Source organism: Pocillopora verrucosa, chromosome 12, assembly GCF_036669915.1.
Source record: "Pocillopora verrucosa isolate sample1 chromosome 12, ASM3666991v2, whole genome shotgun sequence".
Lineage (NCBI taxonomy): Eukaryota > Metazoa > Cnidaria > Anthozoa > Scleractinia > Pocilloporidae > Pocillopora > Pocillopora verrucosa.
The window spans coordinates 9,131,436-9,151,665 of NC_089323.1; the positions used below are offsets into that span (position 1 = coordinate 9,131,436).

General features: G+C 42.4%; 1 protein-coding gene and 1 pseudogene across 1 annotated transcript; both read left to right on the forward strand.

The window, feature by feature from the left end:
• The first annotated feature begins 16 nt into the window (after nt 1-16).
• LOC131787374 (uncharacterized) lies at nt 17-6,652 on the forward strand. Its single transcript, XM_059104484.2, has 2 exons — nt 17-6,497; nt 6,580-6,652. The coding sequence occupies exon 1, from the start codon at nt 17-19 to the stop codon at nt 6,164-6,166; it is 6,150 nt and encodes a 2,049-aa protein (XP_058960467.2). The 3' UTR covers nt 6,167-6,497; nt 6,580-6,652.
• A 13,568-nt stretch (nt 6,653-20,220) lies between these two features.
• The window catches only part of LOC136277163 (uncharacterized), a 1,168-nt pseudogene continuing 1,158 nt past the window's right edge, over nt 20,221-20,230 (forward strand).

The window sequence follows — 20,230 nt, forward strand, 5'->3', positions numbered from 1 at the left end:
TAGTGCCTAGTCCACCATGAACGATGAACCTGTCGCTGAGGGCGCTGGGCCTGGGTTTCCTCCGAACGAAAGCTGTCCCGATACTCGTGTAAGGAAATTAACTGAAAAGGGTCAAGAAGAGAAATTAAGGCGACTGAAAAACGATCAAACTGCCAAAACGACTGCTGTGACAAAGCAAAGGAATGCTCTCACAAACTTAATGGAAGATGAGAACAATCTTCATTTAGTGAAATCAGAGGTTATTGTATTGAACACATTATTCAAGGAGTATCAAGAAGCACGTGACCTTTATCATTGCCAGTTGACCTCCGAACAGGATCAAGACAGGGAACTTGATCGCTATGAAAGTAAGGAGAAGTCATTTTTGGAATTTAGGAAACAGGTTATGGAATGGATGAATGTAGCAGAACGTCGCTTAACAGAAGAACTTGATCTGCTCTCAGAAGTAAAATCGGCTTCATCCAAATCGTCCCGTGTTAGCACCCGTTCGAAGAAGTCTTCAGCCAGCTCAACGCCATCTGCACGAGCAAAGGAGAAACTTAAGCTAGCGGAATTACAAGCTGAAAAACAAATGCTAGAACGCAAACAAGCTCTACGAGCAGCAGATGAAGCCTTGAAACTGGAAACTGAAATAGCGAAAGCCCAGGCCAGAGAAAGGGTTTATGCCGATTTGGAAAATGATGGTAACCTAGAAAATAAGGATGGTATTGTTCCCTGTCTCCAGCAAAGTGAACCTAAATTCATGGCTTCAACACCTGCCGCTCATCTCAACCCTGCTGCCCCAGAGTTTCACTCAAACAGTCTAGCCGGCGAGATATCGCCTCCGGCTAACAACGGGACCACTGATGTACCACAAGGAATTATCGCTGCAGCTGATGATCCCTATCGATTGGAACCCCATGAAAGGTCTTTCAAAGAAGTGATGGCCATGCAGCGACAGCAAAATGAGCAAATGATTGCAACCCATCGGCAACTGGCTGCAGCAATGACTCTGCCTCAACCTGAAGTGCACAAGTTTAAAGGAGACCCCATCGAATATGGAACCTTTATCATGGCATTCAAGGCAAGGATAGAGTCCAGAACATTCAGGGCGGCAGATTGCTTATACTACCTGGAACAACATCTTGAAAGGGAACCACGAGAACTTATTGGAGGCTGTCTGCATATGGACCCTTCTGAAGGATATAAGGAGGCGAGGAGGTTACTGGAGAAGGAATATGGGGATCCCTTTAAAGTTTCAATGGCCTATGTGAACAAAGCTCTCGGATGGTCCCCAGTTCGGCCAGATGACGCATCAGGACTAAAGCGTTTATCGCTTTTCTTGATTAAGTGTAAAAATGCTATGATGAGCGTGTCTCATATGAATGAGTTAAATCATCCTACGAACCTGCAGACCATTGCAAAAAAGCTTCCCTCGCATCTCCATTCAAGATGGCGTGATCGTGCTGCGAAATTGAAAGAGAACGGAAGGATAGCGAGCTTTAAGGATCTCGCTGATTTTGTGGTGTCAGCAGCCGAATCAGCGAACGACCCTGTATTTGGCGTGCAGGCTTTAAGTAGTACCCAGGAAAGGCGCAGAGATAACAGTGGGAGAGATGGCAAGAAGAAGCCCTCGTCAGCAACTAAAACAAGCAACAGTTTTGCCACTGGTATCACCATTCCCGGCATAGAGGCTGTAAACCATGCGAACCGAAACAATGCTGGTGGCAAGGAAAAGTTGTGCCCCTTCTGCAGCAAGAACCATGACCTGGATGATTGTGCGGAATTCCTCAAAAGGACCATGGATGAAAGGAAGACATTTCTTTACGAAAGAAAATTATGCTTTGCCTGTTACGAATCTGATCATGTATCCAAAGGTTGTGTAAAGAGACGCACCTGCAAGAAGTGCAAGAAACGGCACCCAACAGCATTGCACATTGATGGTTTCACAATGAATAGAGAGAGCGTCAGTAACAAACCCCAAGCGACGGAAGTTCAATCTATAGCGGTTAGCAATAGGCGCATTGATGTCTCTAAACCTGTACAGGACGCACCAAGTTGCAAGGAGTCCGTAGTGCTACATGCCATACTCCCAGTTAAAGTTAAACAGAAGGGCTGTAACAATTCAGTTGTCACGTACGCGTTTTACGATAATGGTAGTGGCGGCTGTTTTGCAACCGAAAATATCAGGAGACAGTTAGGAATAGACGGTGTCAAGGTTATGCTACAACTCACCACCATGCATGGACAGAGTCAAGTGGAAAGCATCATTCTGGACGATCTTATCGTTACGAGCCTAGATGATGAGAATCCCATTGAGTTGCCTCGCTCATACACAAGAGATGAAATCCCAGCAGAACATCACCAAATTCCCACGCCCAGTCTCATAAATCAGTGGTCACACCTTTCCGAGGTTGCGAAGAAAATCCCTGAGCTTGAGCCTCGCCTGGAGATTGGACTACTCATTGGCAGCAATTGCCCGCCTGCCTTAGAACCATTAGAAGTTGTACCTTGTCGAAGCGATGGCCCATTTGCCCTCCGTCTCCGCCATGGTTGGACAGTCTGTGGACCTCTCCATATCCGAACTGATCATGACAAGGACAAAATAATCGCGAACCGAATTACAGTGAGAGAAGTGGAAACGCCGAAGGAAATCATTGCTCCAACGTCATTGCTCAGAATGTTGCAGATGGACTTCAACGATCACACCGTAAGCAAAGCACCGGACGAGCGTGGGCCTTCTCAAGAAGACAGAAAGTTTTTAACTATGGTTGAAAGGGAGACGAAAGTTGTCGACGGCCACTACCAAGTTCCTCTTCCATTGCGACATAGCGATATTATCATGCCCAACAATAAGGAGCAAGCAATCAAAAGAGCAAACTGGCAGAAGAAAAAGATGTTGAGAGATTCTAAATACCGCTCTGATTACGTTTCCTTCGTAAACGATGTCATCGCCAAAGGGTATGCACAAAGAGTTCCAAATGAGTTGCTGATACCGAACCCAGGCAAGGTGTGGTATCTACCCCATCATGGGGTGTATCACCCGAAAAAACCAGAAAAAATACGCGTCGTATTTGACTGTAGTTCAAAGTTTCAGGGCGTGTCGCTCAATGACTGTCTGATGCAAGGTCCAGATATGACAAACTCCCTAGTAGGCGTGCTAACCAGATTTCGTGAAGACCCCGTAGCCTTCATGGGAGATGTGGAATCCATGTTCCACCAGGTTACAGTTCCTCCTGAACAGTATGATTACCTCCGTTTCTTATGGTGGCCAGATGGCAATCTAGAAGCCGAGCTACAAGAGTATCGGATGGTTGTACATTTATTTGGAGCGGCCTCGTCGCCAAGTGTCGCTAACTTTGCCCTTAAGCGAACCGCAAGGGATAACGAAGATAAGTACGGTACCTTGGTTGCTGACACGCTGCGAAATAACTTTTATGTGGACGATTGTCTACGTTCCGTAAGCTCGGAAGGTAAAGCAGTCGAGCTGATTGAAGGTCTTCGGCAATCCTGTAAGAAAGGTGGATTCCGCCTCACCAAATTCACTTCCAATAGTCGTGCAGTTTTAGAGTCTATACCAGAGGATGAGCGATCGAAAGAAGTCAGATCAATAACTCTTGACTGTGACGACCTCCCTATCGAGCGTGCCTTAGGGATACAGTGGTGCGTACAATCAGATTGTTTTGGATTTCGAATCGTCATTAACAGCAAACCGTTTACAAGACGAGGAGTCATGTCCACCATCTCATCAATCTTTGATCCCCTGGGCTTCATCGCTCCTTTCACACTTCTAGCGAAGAAGCTGTTACAGGATCTCTGCCGCAATGAAGATCTCGACTGGGATGACGACATTCCGGAAGACTGCCGCAGTAAATGGCTAAGATGGTGTGGAGAGCTTCCGTTACTAGAGCAATTTCACATTGATCGGTGTCACAAACCGCCGGGTTTTGGCCCAGTTGTCTCCAGACAGCTCCATCTATTCTCCGATGCAAGCCAGGTGGGGTATGGATGCGTTGCCTACCTACGTCTAATGGATAACATGGGTCGCATACATTGTTCCTTTTTAATGGGGAAGGCTCGTCTTGCACCTATTAAGGCCGTAACAGTCCCACGCTTAGAATTAACTGCAGCAACCGTATCTGTTCGCGTGGGACAAATGCTGTATGAAGAGCTTGAAGTTAAGCCTGAGTCTATCATCTATCACACCGACTCGACGACGGTTCTCCGCTACATAAGAAACGAGCGGAGGAGGTTTCAGATATTCGTGGCAAATCGTGTGCAATTGATCAGGGACTTCACTAGTCCTATGCAGTGGAAATACGTGGACACCAGTAGCAATCCGGCAGATGATGCCTCAAGAGGACTTTCCGCCGCTGGACTTCTGCAGCAGCAACGCTGGTCAAATGGTCCACACTTCCTAGGGAAATCAGAAAAGGACTGGCCGCAGCAGCCCTTTCCAGTCGGTGAGGTCCCAGATGACGACCCTGAGGTCAGAAAAGTTGCTTCCGCCGGTACCATGGTAATGGAAGCCACGGCTACGTCAGTTAACAAACTAATAGAATACCACTCGAGTTGGTATCGCCTGAGATTGTCGGTGGCCGCATTCCTTAGAATCAAGGCTGTATTGCGAAAACGGAAGGAGATTAGAGGCCAGGGTTCTCTCGAGATAGATTCGGACCATGGTCAGGCAAGGTCGGGCGTGAAGTCACTACAAGCTGAAACGAAGGTAGTGGGTGACTGCTGCGCACCGCTCTCAGTTCAAGAGTTTGAAGAGGCCGAGATGGCCATCCTTCGCTTCGTACAGTTGCAGTCCTTCAGTAGAGAGTTTGACGCTCTCAGACAAGTCAGTGACAAAGGCGGTGGAGACGAACGGGGTCGGGCAAAGCAAAAGAAAATGGTGCTGAAGAAAGCAAGTTCCCTAACTCGGCTGGATCCCTACATTCATGAAGGCCTCCTTCGTGTTGGTGGCCGCCTTAGCCGCGCTGACGATCTTCCAGAAGAAACGAAACACCCCATCATCTTACCTCGCAAGAGTCACGTTACGAACTTGATTATCAAACGCCTACACGAACGCCTAGCACACGCAGGCCGCGGTCACACACTTGCTAAATTGAGGGAGAAGTACTGGGTCACCGGTGCCAATGCTGCTGTTCGTCACCTAATCGCAAATTGTGTTACTTGTCGCCGTAATCGTGCCCCTGTCGCTGAACAGAAAATGGCTGACTTGCCTAAAGACCGAGTGACTCCAGCCCCGCCATTTACGTATACTGGCGTGGATTACTTCGGTCCGTACATGATCAAAGAAGGTCGAAAGGGACTCAAACGGTACGGATGCCTTTTCACATGTTTAGCAAGTAGAGCAGTGCATATTGAGACCGCCAATTCTCTCGAAACAGATTCATTTATCCAGGCTCTGAGGCGATTTATTGCTCGTCGTGGGCCTATCCGAGAGATCTGGAGCGACAACGGAACAAATTTTGTAGGCGCCAAGACAGAGTTACAGCAAGCAGTTTACGAAATGAACAACGAGCAAATCAGAAGCAGGCTGCATCTAGAGGGTACAGATTGGATTTTCAACCCACCGAGTGCCAGCCACATGGGCGGCATTTGGGAGCGGCAGATTCGCACTACCCGCAAAGTACTCACTGTTCTACTCCATGAGCATGGCTCCCGTCTGGATGACGAATCCTTTAGAACTCTACTATGTGAAGTTGAAGCTATCATTAACTCGAGACCGCTAACATTCGCTTCGAGTGATCCCGATGACCTCAACCCACTAAGTCCCAGCAATCTCCTGACGATGAAAACCAGCGTTGTACTTCCCCCAGCAGGAGTTTTTCAACGCGCAGATGTCTATATGAGGCGGCGCTGGCGGAGAGTGCAGTACTTGGCAAACTTATTTTGGACGCGTTGGAAGAGAGAATATCTCCCAACTCTCCAACCTCGTTCGAAGTGGAACAGTCCCAAACGGAATCTAGCTGTCGGAGACGTTGTCCTGTTGAAAGACGACAACTGCCCGAGGAGTGTTTGGCCGATGGGACGAGTCATAAGCGCGGAATCAGACAAGAAGGGGTTGGTACGCACGGTTCATTTGAAGACCCAAACCTCCCAACTACGCAGACCAGTTGACAAGGTTGTCCTCTTGCTAGCTAAGGAAGAACAATCGTGCCTCGATAATGAACAATGAAACAGGAAGCTCGTAAGGGCTGAACCTTCATGGAATATTCATAGTCCCTATTTCTTTAAGCGGATTGTGTGACGGACTAGACCCGTTAGCTTTAGCAAAGGACATGACAAGTTATTTTTCATAATTACTACTTTATTTTGTAGCTAAGAACTTTCCATGTTAAGCATCGCTTAAGGGGTCGGGAATGTTACTGCCGTTATGCGTGATGTCACGCACTCATTAGCTAGATCCCGAGAGGCGCTGCGAGTTAAAAAATACATGTGCTCGATCGAAGTGGAGAATCGTTTCAACGCCCGTTTAACGTCATCGTTTATATTATAAGGACACAAACGTAAGTTTTTTTTGGTTTCGTTTCTTGTTTGTCTAGCCCTTTTCCGTATTTATAGTTGTAAATTTCCTTTGTTTCCTTTTAGTTTTCGAAACCGTACAACGTTCGTTCAAGATTGTAAAGTCCATTTCATAATTACAAGTACGCGTGTTCAAGTTTGTGTTGTCGTACCGTTTTATGCGTGCACAACTTTCCGTTGTGCATTTTCATCGATCCGAAGAGTGGATACTCCCAGATCACCAAGTTGAGGGGCATTGATCTGAGAAATGAAGCATTCCTCATTTATGGTTATGAAACCAAGTTCCTGAATGGTCTTGAGGCCTAGCAGGTCAGTAAAACCGTTCGGCACCACAATAAACGTTACTTCAGACTGTACACTAGTACGGGGATTCGCAACCCTTAGTACTGTTTCCCCCAGAGGCTTCAGGTTAGTTTTGTTCCACATATTCAGACGTACTGTTGTTGGAGACACGTGGTGTTTCCTTACATGTTTCTGACAAATTGTGTTGACATCAGCTGCACTATCGAGTTGAAATCTGACGTCATAGTCATTCACGGTTAAAATAGCACTACTACTGTCTTCCTTATGGCTTACAGCCATGAGCCACTGGTCATCGTCATCATCATTACCATCTTGGGACTGCGACACTGCATGTACTTCCTTGCATTTGGACTTAAGATGATTTCGACCCTTGCACTTGTCACATGTTTTTCCCCATGCAGGACATTTCTCTCTGTTTTTCTCATGTTCGTAACCACAGAAATTACAGTTAATTTTCATACCCTTATTGTTTTTCTTCATATGTCTGTTGCCACCTTCAGGTTTGTTGCTGCGAAGAACTCTCGGGCCAGGTTTCTGAGTCACTTTGTTCACTTTTGTTGCTGAATTAGAGGGGTTTGAGTTGTCTTCTCTAAACTCCTTAACTTGCTTGGTAGACTGTTCATAAGCTCTACAGACTTTTACAGCTTTCTCGAGGGTCAAACCATCCACCGTCCCTAAGAAGTAACTCTTGAAGTTTTCCGGTTACAGTAAACACAATATTATCTCTCATCATCCTGTCTTTCTCCTGGAAGTTGCAGGACGCTGCTCTCGTTTTGAGCTCCGTAAGGAATATATCAAACGGCTCTTGGTATGGCGTGTTCTAAAACCTGTGCGACTCGAGGACTTCATTGTCTCTCAGATTACAGTAATTCTCTAAAGCTTCCAGTACCTTATCGGGCTTATGCTTATTTTCGGCATTTTCCCACACGATGTTATCATAAACTTCTAACACCTGAGGGCCCGCACAATTTAAAATGATTGCGGTTTGTACCTTTCCATCCTTCGCGGATGCACCAGAAGCGGCTAAGTAGACCTCCATTTGGCGCTTCCATCACTTGTACATTCTCGCATACGTTTCCCGAATTCACCTCTAGCGGGGATGGAATTCTGAACTGTCCGGAGTCTGACATCGCCATTTGCTTAACTGAATCCCGCCGCTGCCACCATGTTGATTTGCTTTGAAAAACGAGAAATCAGGAGGCGACGAGTGAGCACTTAAAAATAATTTAATAAACAACGGTCGCCATCTTGCACCGAGCACATGGTAGAACTAAGGCCGTAAAGTGTCATGGTTGATTACGTACATGTAGGCATGCAATGCGGACGTACTCTTAATCTCGCTAATACATCAACATACTCTGCTCTCTAATTATAGCTCGAGACTTCTTTCCCACATTTTCTCAAACCTTTCCTTCCAATCGCTTTCTATGTTCTCCCGTTTTCTCTTTGCTTTCTTGGTAGACTTTGGCCTTGCTCCCTCGTTCAGTTTTCGCTTGTATCGTCCTAAAGTGCAGCTGCTACCAGCAGAATCTTCCCCGCCACTTTGCTCTTCCTTACTTTCGGTGTCTTCACAAGTTTCACTGGCAGGAGAATTTCTTCGCTCGCTGAAGGTGGTGGTTGTTTCGATGTGCATCTTCGAAGGATCCACGCTGTCCCATTGACCGATGATCGAATCCATGTTATCAAAGAAGGAGAAACCTTGTTTTATCTTCTTGATACCCTCTTTGCCCGTCCTCTGAATTCGTACTTTTAAGTTTTTAAACTCGTACTCGAGGTTTTGAACCTTTTCTTGAGTTGGGACAGCGTTCTGACACTTTCAACATACCGCTTCTCGTATTTGTTATATTTGTTGTATATTTCACTCCAGATTCTCGCCCACTCTTTCGTCCACACGAGTGACCACGAGTGACCACGAGTGACCACGAATGCCACGAATGACCACGAGTGAAAAAGCGGGGAAAAGTTAATCATAAACTAGAATAAAATAATAATAATAAGAAAAATATAACAGTGAATTTAATGGGAAATATTAAAGGAAAAATAACTATAGCCCTCACTCATTAAAAACCCCGAATAAAAGGGAAAAAGTTGAATGCTCTGATATTTCCGTTTTTCGAACCATTTATCGACATTGTGCATGACACGTGATTTTATTGTTTTTCTGAAAGCTCATAACAAGATCTAAATTTCTGTTAAGTTCGAATGTGATTTTTTCCTTGTATTCTAATAAGTGAAGTCTAGTTGTCAACGCTTCATTCATGGTTTGACCTTTCAGTCGTCGACTGAAGTAACGCAATCGTATCCTTTTGCCGCAATAAATAACTTTTGAAAATGTTTTAAGGATCTAATTAAATTAATATATTAATTATATTATATATTTTTTTTTTATTAAGTAGTCATTCAAAAAGCTTAAAATGTCTCTCAAATGCTGGGAATTTGAGCTCATCCAACTTCCGTTCAATGTTTGCTTTTACGTGCTCAAAGCTAAGGAGATACACGGTACCCAATGTCTCAGATAAGATGCCATTGTACACAGCGCTATCTTCGTCCGTTCAAAGAACCTTCAGCTTTTCGTGAGCAGGACATCCTCGTTTTACGGCTTGCCAAAAGTGCTGGAATTCATCTTGGCCCTTACTGCGGTGTACTAGTAAGGGTCCTGGAAACCACGGATGTTTCCCTGTGCTTTTTGTCACGAGGCTTAAGTTCATGTATGCTGTCTAAGTAAAGTAATATTCATTAATATTAAACGTTATATCGACCACAAAAGGACAACTTCCCCAATCAGTTGTACAAAACCTCTCGACATCCTTCATCGTTTGAGTGAGATATGCTACGATGGAAGGCTGGTTACAGTGGCGAAGAATGAACTCTTGTATATAAGGCTGTGACCTGTCTAAAATACTGGAAGTACACTCAGTACTCTGGTTGAGTAACTCCATTATTATATCCTTGATGTCGTCACCTTTCTTTATTCTTGAATCTCCATAGTCATACCTGTAAATAAATATAGATATGTATAAATATGCACATTTAAATATATATAAGTGAAAGAATCAAAGAGGACGCATCGATTCTCTGTTACTCTGAGTTTCGCGCCTAAGCGCTCGTCAGACAGAACTTTCGTATATACTACAACTATATATACTCAGCTCTGCTACCACGGCATTGAGCATTTACACATTTAAATATATATATTTAACAATTATTCACGAAATCGAGTCGACGAAGCCGAGCGACGAGATCGAAGCATTTTGTTTAGTTTTACTCACGGTACATCAAAGCGCGATTGTTCTTATTCAGTACATGTACAGTACACATCCACCCACACTTTGATCCCCATACAAAGTAATAGTGTACATGTACAGACACCAACCCACAATTTGATCTTAAAGAGTAACAGTGTACACTTCGATCTTAAAAACCACCCACACTTTAAAATACTAACAAGGTTATTCTTTGGTCTAGCATGGTAAAATCACCACTCTATTCTTCATTAAGCTGATGGTGTACGTACCTGCAATTTGTAACCTGCTTAGGATCTCTGATAACTGAACAATCTGAGTCAGCATCAAGAATGTCAATCTGCTCCGTGAACTCTTGAGCAATAATTCTTGGTGCTCTTCTGTCAGTACCTGCCTTCGTTCTGCATTCAACTTTTAATGAATGTTCTCGAGGCCCGAACTCTGTTGCTGTTGACCCTGGCTTGACATTTCCATGAGTGTCCCCATGGACACATACGTTCTCACTACCTTTAAAATAGTAGTATACAATCAAGAATGGACAGGTTAGATGATAAGTGCCGAGATCTTTTAACTTTCCATTTACTTTGTTATGGTCCATAAGTGGCATCAAATAGTTGATCACTCTTGTAAAACAAGAACCCTCTTCAGCTTTTGTCTCTTTATGGACAGCTTTCCAACTGATCACGGCATAAACATTGTTGATATTTGCGACCTTGGCATTCCGTCCCGTGGAGTCCTCACGTTGTATGTCCCTGAAACAACATTTCCTTGTGCGTCGCGGGACACATGTACCTCGGTGCTGATTTCAAACTCTTCAGGATCTTTGTTGAAAATTTCGAAGAAACGAACTCTGTCCTTTTTCACAAATGTGAAAATATTATTATTATCATTATTATTATTATCATTATTATTATTGCTATTATTATTATTATTATTATTATTATTATTATTATTATTATAGACACAAGACGTGTGCAGACAGGGAAATCAACATCTTGTCCCAGCCAAGAAAAAAGGGTGATTTCATCAGCCTTGCTAGCGACTCCACCTGCCATACGTGGTACTGTTGGAGAAATAAAGGAGAGGCTAAAGATCTACTCTTCATCCCTCAAATCCAGATTTATCCTGGATAACATAAAGGCTGATAAAATCCATTTCCGAAGTTTGAAAGACAGCCATCCTTTGAAAGTACGCTGTGCGCCGACGATGAACTGATATATGCTGCGAGGAAGGACATCCAAGTGATTGTCTCTTTTCAAGTGGAAAAGGATGGTATCGGGCTGAGAGGGGTAAACATGCAAGAAATCAAGAGGTATGGGTATTCATGGCAAAAGAACTACAGCATGTGTCTGCATGTGGGATGCATTTTCCTGTCACATTGCGAGGAAAATTTCTCTGGAAGAAGTTCAACTGAATGATGAGCCATGCATGTTGACAAGTTTTGGCTCACAAATTAATCCCTTCTGGTAACCAAAACCGGGCATCTCTGTGTACGATCAAGAATAATGGAGAGGTCGAAGTAGAATGGAGAATTGCCATTCCTCTGTTCATATCAAACAAGTGAACATGTCCATGATGTAGTATGCTAAATCCTTTGAACTTACCATGAAAGAATCAGTTAAAAGGGTGACACAATGGGCCGCGTTTTATCAAACAAGTAGAAAGTCATGGTACCCTAAACCAGAGGAGACAATACCATTTTGTAAAGTCCCTTTGATAGAGCCACTTCCCATCGTCGATATGTTTAAAGCAAATTGCGATATTATGCGGAATTGGGCTTCGGCGTATGGAGCAGCATTGCGACAGCGGACAGTGTGCCAGAAGACGACCGTGACAAAACATGGCACTCTCCCCGAGTTTATATACCAATCATAGCTGTTGTTAAACCAGTGAATGACAGCGAACCACCCGGTTCTTTGTAAGACGAAGCACAACCAGTCGACATCATCGTCGACCACATCGATAGACAAACGATAAACTGCTAGTGTTAGTCACCACGATGACTAACTGTATAACCTTTTTTTTGTGAAATAGAAAATGGACTTGAAGCAAAAAAACTAGATGAAGAAAGTCGCGAAATGAGAGGGAACAAACTGCGAACTTCATTATTTGTGGGAATACATTCTAACTTCAGAGGACGCAAGACTGACCTTAGGGAAACACTGTCGTATCACTTAGCAGCAGTAACTTCTTTGGCTCATCTTAGCTGTCATGTATTTATAATGACGGAGAATGCGGAGAATGGGATTGGAATGTCTTGTGATGTGTTTCTCGTGTTTGAAAAGTAGAAGTAATGGTATTGACGTTTAAAAAAAAAACATTTAGACAAGGTAAATTTTGCGGTGTCGGTGTGTTGATAATATCTCTTGCGGTGATGCGGTGTTTGTTCTATTTTGTTTGCGGTATTGCGGTATTGAGAACCCTCATGTCTCCCTCCGTATAGTACACATCGCGAGCACTGACACTTTCCGAGAGAAACTGGGCCCAGATCGAAAAGGAAGCCCTATCTGTTTTGTATTGCCTAGAGAGATATGACCAGTCCACGTATGGCAGACCTGTAAAAGTTGAGAATGATCACAAACCTCTGGCTGCCATATTACGAAAGCCTTTGAGCCAAGCACCCAAGCATCTTCAGGACATTAGTGGAAGTGGAAAAGGATGGTATCGGGCTGAGAGGGGTAAACATGCAAGAAATCAAGAGGTATGGGTATTCATGGCAAAAGAACTACAGCATGTGTCTGCATGTGGGATGCATTTTCCTGTCACATTGCGAGGAAAATTTCTCTGGAAGAAGTTCAACTGAATGATGAGCCATGCATGTTGACAAGTTTTGGCTCACAAATTAATCCCTTCTGGTAACCAAAACCGGGCATCTCTGTGTACGATCAAGAATAATGGAGAGGTCGAAGTAGAATGGAGAATTGCCATTCCTCTGTTCATATCAAACAAGTGAACATGTCCATGATGTAGTATGCTAAATCCTTTGAACTTACCATGAAAGAATCAGTTAAAAGGGTGACACAATGGGCCGCGTTTTATCAAACAAGTAGAAAGTCATGGTACCCTAAACCAGAGGAGACAATACCATTTTGTAAAGTCCCTTTGATAGAGCCACTTCCCATCGTCGATATGTTTAAAGCAAATTGCGATATTATGCGGAATTGGGCTTCGGCGTATGGAGCAGCATTGCGACAGCGGACAGTGTGCCAGAAGACGACCGTGACAAAACATGGCACTCTCCCCGAGTTTATATACCAATCATAGCTGTTGTTAAACCAGTGAATGACAGCGAACCACCCGGTTCTTTGTAAGACGAAGCACAACCAGTCGACATCATCGTCGACCACATCGATAGACAAACGATAAACTGCTAGTGTTAGTCACCACGATGACTAACTGTATAACCTTTTTTTTGTGAAATAGAAAATGGACTTGAAGCAAAAAAACTAGATGAAGAAAGTCGCGAAATGAGAGGGAACAAACTGCGAACTTCATTATTTGTGGGAATACATTCTAACTTCAGAGGACGCAAGACTGACCTTAGGGAAACACTGTCGTATCACTTAGCAGCAGTAACTTCTTTGGCTCATCTTAGCTGTCATGTATTTATAATGACGGAGAATGCGGAGAATGGGATTGGAATGTCTTGTGATGTGTTTCTCGTGTTTGAAAAGTAGAAGTAATGGTATTGACGTTTAAAAAAAAAACATTTAGACAAGGTAAATTTTGCGGTGTCGGTGTGTTGATAATATCTCTTGCGGTGATGCGGTGTTTGTTCTATTTTGTTTGCGGTATTGCGGTATTGAGAACCCTCATGTCTCCCTCCGTATAGTACACATCGCGAGCACTGACACTTTCCGAGAGAAACTGGGCCCAGATCGAAAAGGAAGCCCTATCTGTTTTGTATTGCCTAGAGAGATATGACCAGTCCACGTATGGCAGACCTGTAAAAGTTGAGAATGATCACAAACCTCTGGCTGCCATATTACGAAAGCCTTTGAGCCAAGCACCCAAGCATCTTCAGGACATTAAGATGCGGTATCACAGATACGATATCCATTTTGCATTTGTTAAGGGTACTGACTTGCTCGTTGTTAACACACTGAGTAGAGCTTACTAAGAAGAAGGCGAAAATGACCATGATGGCCGTGCTCGAATCATGAATGTCAAAGTTTTTGGTGACATCCCAGACAAGCGACTTGATGAGATACGTGACGCGACCTCGTGTGATTCTAGTCTGCAGGCTGTGATGAAGTTAGTGTTGGAAGGATGGCCAGCAGGTAAGCGTCGAACTCCTGTGTGCGCGTTGCCATATTTTGATATACGTGTAAGTGTAGTGGATGGAATTCTGAGTAAAAGGAGAAGCAATTGTGATTCTCATGGCTCTGAGACCATCAATCAAGAGAAGAAGTGCCCATCTAGGCCGTGATAGTATGTTGCGTCAAGCCCGAGGAACAGTGTACTGGCCCAACATGGCTTCTGACATCAAGGAAATAGCCGACATGTGTGAAACATGCCAGGAAATGAAACCCCGAAATTCACCAGAACCACTCAAGCAGCACAGTGATGGCGACGAACCGTGGCAAAAGATTGATATTGATTTATTTGAAATTGCCGGAAAGCACTATTTGGCAATGGTAGACTACTACTCAAATTTCATGGAGATTGATTTACTCACAACGATGACGAGTGTACGTATTGTAACATTACTCAAGAAACATTGCGCTCGTTATGGCATACCGAGAATGATTGTGTCGGATGGAGGTCCGCAGTTTACCAGTCACGAATTCAATTCATTTGTGGACTCATAAAGCACGCTACAGTAAGCCAATCAGAATCCCTGTTGGAATGGTTCAAATAATCCGATTGGCTGTACAAGACTAAAGCTGTCAAATATGTCAAACCATCAAAGTTTATATTCTGCAATAGTTTACAAACTAACATAGTTCGGCATGTCGAAATTAACAATTTTGCCTGAAGTTTTTTAGTTTCTAATACAGAATCTGAAAGTGAAATGTTCGGTGAAATTCGGCCCAATCGTGGCTCACAAAAATTCGCAAGTTATTTCACATGACATGTAGAAAACAAATTGGTTTTCTGTTTTGTTTTTGAACACGAAATCTTATATACTATACAAGTTTAGCTGTGTTTGATTTTTATTACCGTATGTAAACTTGCAATCTACCTAAAACCCTTAAAACGTGAAAACCTTTAAAGCGTGAAAACCTTTAAAGCGTGAAAACCTTTAAAGCGTGAAAACCTTTAAAGCGTGAAAACCTTTAAAACTCGGACTGTCCAATTTGTTTTATCTTTGAGGATTTTTGTCTCTGCTCATGTTACAGTAACGTAAATGACTGCACCTGGCATTTTTGCGAACCTTTGCTGGCTTGTTCCGAAATTTCACTTTCAATTAACGAAAGAAAAGCTAGAAAGAAGTCCCGGAAAAGGTCGGACATAGTACAATTTGGCAGACGGCGTGACAGCTTTAGCTCAGATCTGTGCTCTATACTCTCATAGAGCACACTCTCTTAACCAATAACAGCACGCGTTGTATCCGAACTTTGTTATAAAATCGCTTAGTCCAGTTACCAGATGTTGTTTTCGCGCCGTAGCACAGATAAATTTATTCGTGCACACTTCTAGCATGAGCTATTGGTAAATCTGACAATTAACTTTTCCTCGTTCATTTAACAAAACTTTCCGAGAAGTTTTTTCGGAATATATCCATTGTTTACGTTGTCAGTGCACGAGAATTCACTTCAGCAAAAGGATCAAACAATTTAATAACAGTTTATATTGCCATTGATATTTAGTAAAGAAAATAAAAAATGCCATATGACCGTCTCAGTGCAATTATATATTATGGTACCCCTTGGTTTATATTTTAAAATGAAACAGGGGAACAGTTCTTGTTTCTTAACTCACTGTATTGAAACTGAACTGAATAAATATACACAAGCCTGTCTGGCGGAGAACACGAAACCAACTATCAGAACAATTACAGAAATGTTTCGACTCTAGAGATTATAATAATAATAATAATAAGGACTTTATTTATAGAGGGGGACACGTAACAGCTGAAAAGCTGACAAACCTGTGGCCCTCTAACTAGATTATACAGCATTACAAAATAATACTAATAAATAGATAAATATACAAATAATTACAAAATTCTATGATAGAAATAGCAGGATATATTAAAAATATTCAGAAAGATAAAATTAGTTTATAAAAAATTAAAATTAGATAATGTGCTATTGCTTAATATTGTTTCAAAGTTGTCCAGGTTTCTATATGAGCTTATAAAATACTTTTTCACAGCTGTTTTGAATAGTTTTATACTAGGCTTATTTTTGATATTATGGGGAAGGCTGTTCCATAACTTAACTGCGTCAACACTGAATGCCTTGCCACCATCGTTATTTCTTAGGTATTTGGGACACACTAAATTTAAATTGCCATGTCTAGTAGACCTATTGTGTACAGAACTGTTCGTCTTGAGCAAGTCTCTGATGTAAATCGGAACATCGCCTTTAAGGCTCTTAAAAATCATTGTACACTTATTTAGTTTGATTTCATCAAAAAAAGGCAACCAGCCTAGTTTACTAAAGTTTATAACACTTCTAGAATAAGAGTCAACTCCAAGAATTACTCGGGCAGCCCTTTTCTGTAACCTTAGGAGACAGTGGAGTTCTTTAGCGTCGCAGATATTCCAAACCATGCTCCCATACATAAGGACGGGTTTAATCAAGGCGTTATAGTATAAGAGTCTTTCTTTTATTGGAAGGTATCTCTTTATCTTCTTCAATAAACCAATACGCTGAGAAAGCTTGGCCTTTAGACTAGAAATGTGGTCGCTAAATGTAAGATCTTGATCGAGTGTTACACCAAGCAATTTATAAGAAGTTACTTGTTCTATTTCGGCCCCATCAAGGGTTATTGACAGGTGATTGCCATCCGCTAATGATGAATGTAGCCTCTTTCCGGTGATAAGTAATGCATTGGTTTTAACGGCGTTTAGGACCATCCCATTTTCGCTAGACCATTTACTTAATTTATCCATGTATTCTTGAAGACGTCGTTCCAATTCCAAAGGTGCATTATCGATATTAGCGCTGGCTTTAAATGTGGTGTCATCCGCGTAAGCATGAATAGTTGAGTCCGATCCAACAGCTTCGGGAAGATCATTGACGAAAATTAAAAACAGTAGAGGTCCTAATATGCTACCTTGAGGAACTCCATTGGTTAGCGTAAGTTGTGACGAAGTCGAGTTATTTACAGTAACACACTGTTTGCGATTGAGTAGATAGCTCTGCAATAGCTTTACAACATTATCTGGAAATCTATATGATCTTAACTTTACCAGGAGAATGTCATGATTGATCAAGTCGAATGCCTTGCTATAGTCCACAAAAACTAAGCCGCTGACGTTGTTCTTATCAAGGTCAAGAAGGACTTGGTCCAGAAGAAACAACAAAGCAGTATCCGTGGAGTGGTTTTTACGGAACCCTGATTGGAAGCGGTATAAAAGTGAATTTTCTGTTAAGTAGGTGTTCACAGCATTGAAGATGTGTCTTTCAAAGACTTTAGAAAGAATAGGCAAAATGCTAATAGGACGATAGTTTTGAATATCTTGCTTGTTTCCTTGATTCTTGAAAAGAGGTTTAACCTTTGCTATTTTCCATTGTGAGGGAAATGTACAAGTTTCAATACAGTGATTTATAATTTTAGCTATGGAGCATGATATTTCAGGAGCTGCAATCCTTAGAACTCTGGCACCAAGCCCATCGATTCCCGTGGCTTTGTGTGTAGGTATACTTAGAAGATAATCGTTAACCTCACTAGGAGTTATTTGCGGAATAAGATTTTCAATTTGACTGTTAGATTTGTCTGGTGGACCAGGAAGAGCATCATAATGAAGTACAGGTGTCGACTTTATGAGACGTTTATATACATCAACGAAGAAGCGGTTAAAGCGTTCAGCGATTGAATGGTCATCCTTTATCAAGTTGTTGTTTTCGTCAGCAATAGGGACGGAGTCGTCGTTATTCTTTGTATCTTTAGATAGGTCTTTAATTAAAGACCAAAGTTTCTTTGGACATTTTTGATTTTTACTGAACTGAGTTTTAAAGTACTGTTCCTTCGCATTTCTTAGTTTCCTCGTCACTTTGTTTTTAACCAGTTTAAAAGCAGACCAATCTTGCTTATTTTGTGTTCTCCTGGCCCTCTTTAGAAGATTATCGCGTTTATTTATTTCGTTGTATAGATCATTAGTGAACCATTTTGGCTGATTGATTTTCTTCACACTCTTGGACTTTAAAGGTGCGTGATTATCAAGAATGTCATTAAAGATTTTGTACCAAGATTCAACAATGTCATCGGCATCTCGAAAAACAAAGGAGATATCCCAAGGGGCTTCTCTTAGGTCTCGCAGAAAGCACTCTTTGTTGATTTTGTCGATATTTCTGTATTTGATTTTGGAATGTTGTTTACGTTGTGCATCCATGGTTTTGTAGCACCTCAAGATGGTGACCGGAAGGTGATCGGAAAGTCCAGATTTACCTATGGATACTTCTCTAATTCTAGCAGGATGACTAGAATAAATATGGTCTAAGCACGCATCAGAGGCAGGTCTTGTTACCCCATTTACCATCTGCGTTAGTCCAAGACTGTTCAGTGCCTTTGCGAGACAATGTTTTGAATAACAGTTGAAATCAATATAATCCAAATTAAAGTCTCCCAGAATAATCAATTCATTGTTTTGGAGATGGGCATTTTCAATATTTTTACCCAAGCTCTCATTATAATCTTTGTTGGCTGAAGGTGGACGGTAAACACCAGATATCAAAATCGGTCTCTTTGATTTATGAGGACAAATTTGAAGCCAGAGAGTTTCAAGATCATCCAGTTCCAAATCTCTTCGACGTAAAGCCATAACTTTCTCATTTACATACGCAAATATGCCGCCACCTTTCTTCCCGATTCGATCTTTTCTGTGTAATGTGTAGCCGGGTATCATGTAATAGCTGTCTGGAATTTTACTTGATCCGAACGTCTCAGTGAGAATTAAGACGTCGAGTTTAGCAGCACTGTTGTTGTTCGAGGTGAGCATTAGCGATAGTTCTTCCAATTTGGTGTCAGTCAGTCGTTGGATGTTCCAGTGGCAGACTGATAAACCTCTGAAGCCTGCAGGTGGTTGAAGATTATTAGGCCCTGGATTGACGGCAATATCGCCAGATAGAAGAATGCACAGACAAAATTGGCCAAGCTTGATGAACCGCAACAACGCGTGAAGCTTCAAATTCAATTCGCAAGGTGTGCATTTCGAAGGCTTTGACTTACAGTTGAACGTATGTGGAGCAGATATTTCCTTCCCAATGAAGAGTGTAACTGTAGAGCGATCGAATTCAGGTGTAATTGAAGTAAATTGGCCAAGTAAAACGCTGAAAATAGTCAATAGAAGCACGACTGCAAAAATATGTCTGCACGCCATGACTAATTTATTCATTGACTGCAGTTTATCACTGCAGTGCACGATGTTAGCCCTTCTGTTGGGTTTGATGTGAAACAGCAGTCACCTTAGTGCCACCGTAAGTAAAGATAACGTCTCGAAGCGATTGATCAAAGTTTTCAAGTTGTCAGACAGCAATTGAACGACCAGCTGACCAGCTACCAAATCGGTAAATCAGGGCGTAAGCGGAGGTCGAAACTGAAAGTACTTGGTCGGCACAAATGAAGTCTTTCACTGCATTTTTCGTACCATTGGTGGGTTCAAAGTCCCCATCATCACTTTAATCTTGACCATCAGAATCACTGCCATCGAAATCTTAGTCGTCGTTCATTAAATTGAAGTAATCGTCGTGATTCATCGATGGACCGTTTATTTCGATATGGCAGCCGTCGATTACACCAACAATTTGGGGTATGCCATACTTCGAAGTCGTCAATGACATATTGGATTTCTTCTCTGATGACTGGGAATTGTATGAACTGCTATTTTCATCGGCAGAGTGCTTTCTCAAATTTTTCGCAGATAAATTTAGCGGTCGATTTGCCATAACCAAATTGCAAGCCACAACTCCTGAAGGAATTGCCAATAGTGATACGCCAGAAAAGCCAGTCCAACTCGTTCCTCTACACTAACGGGGGCTCTCATTCGGGTATGTCGTTTT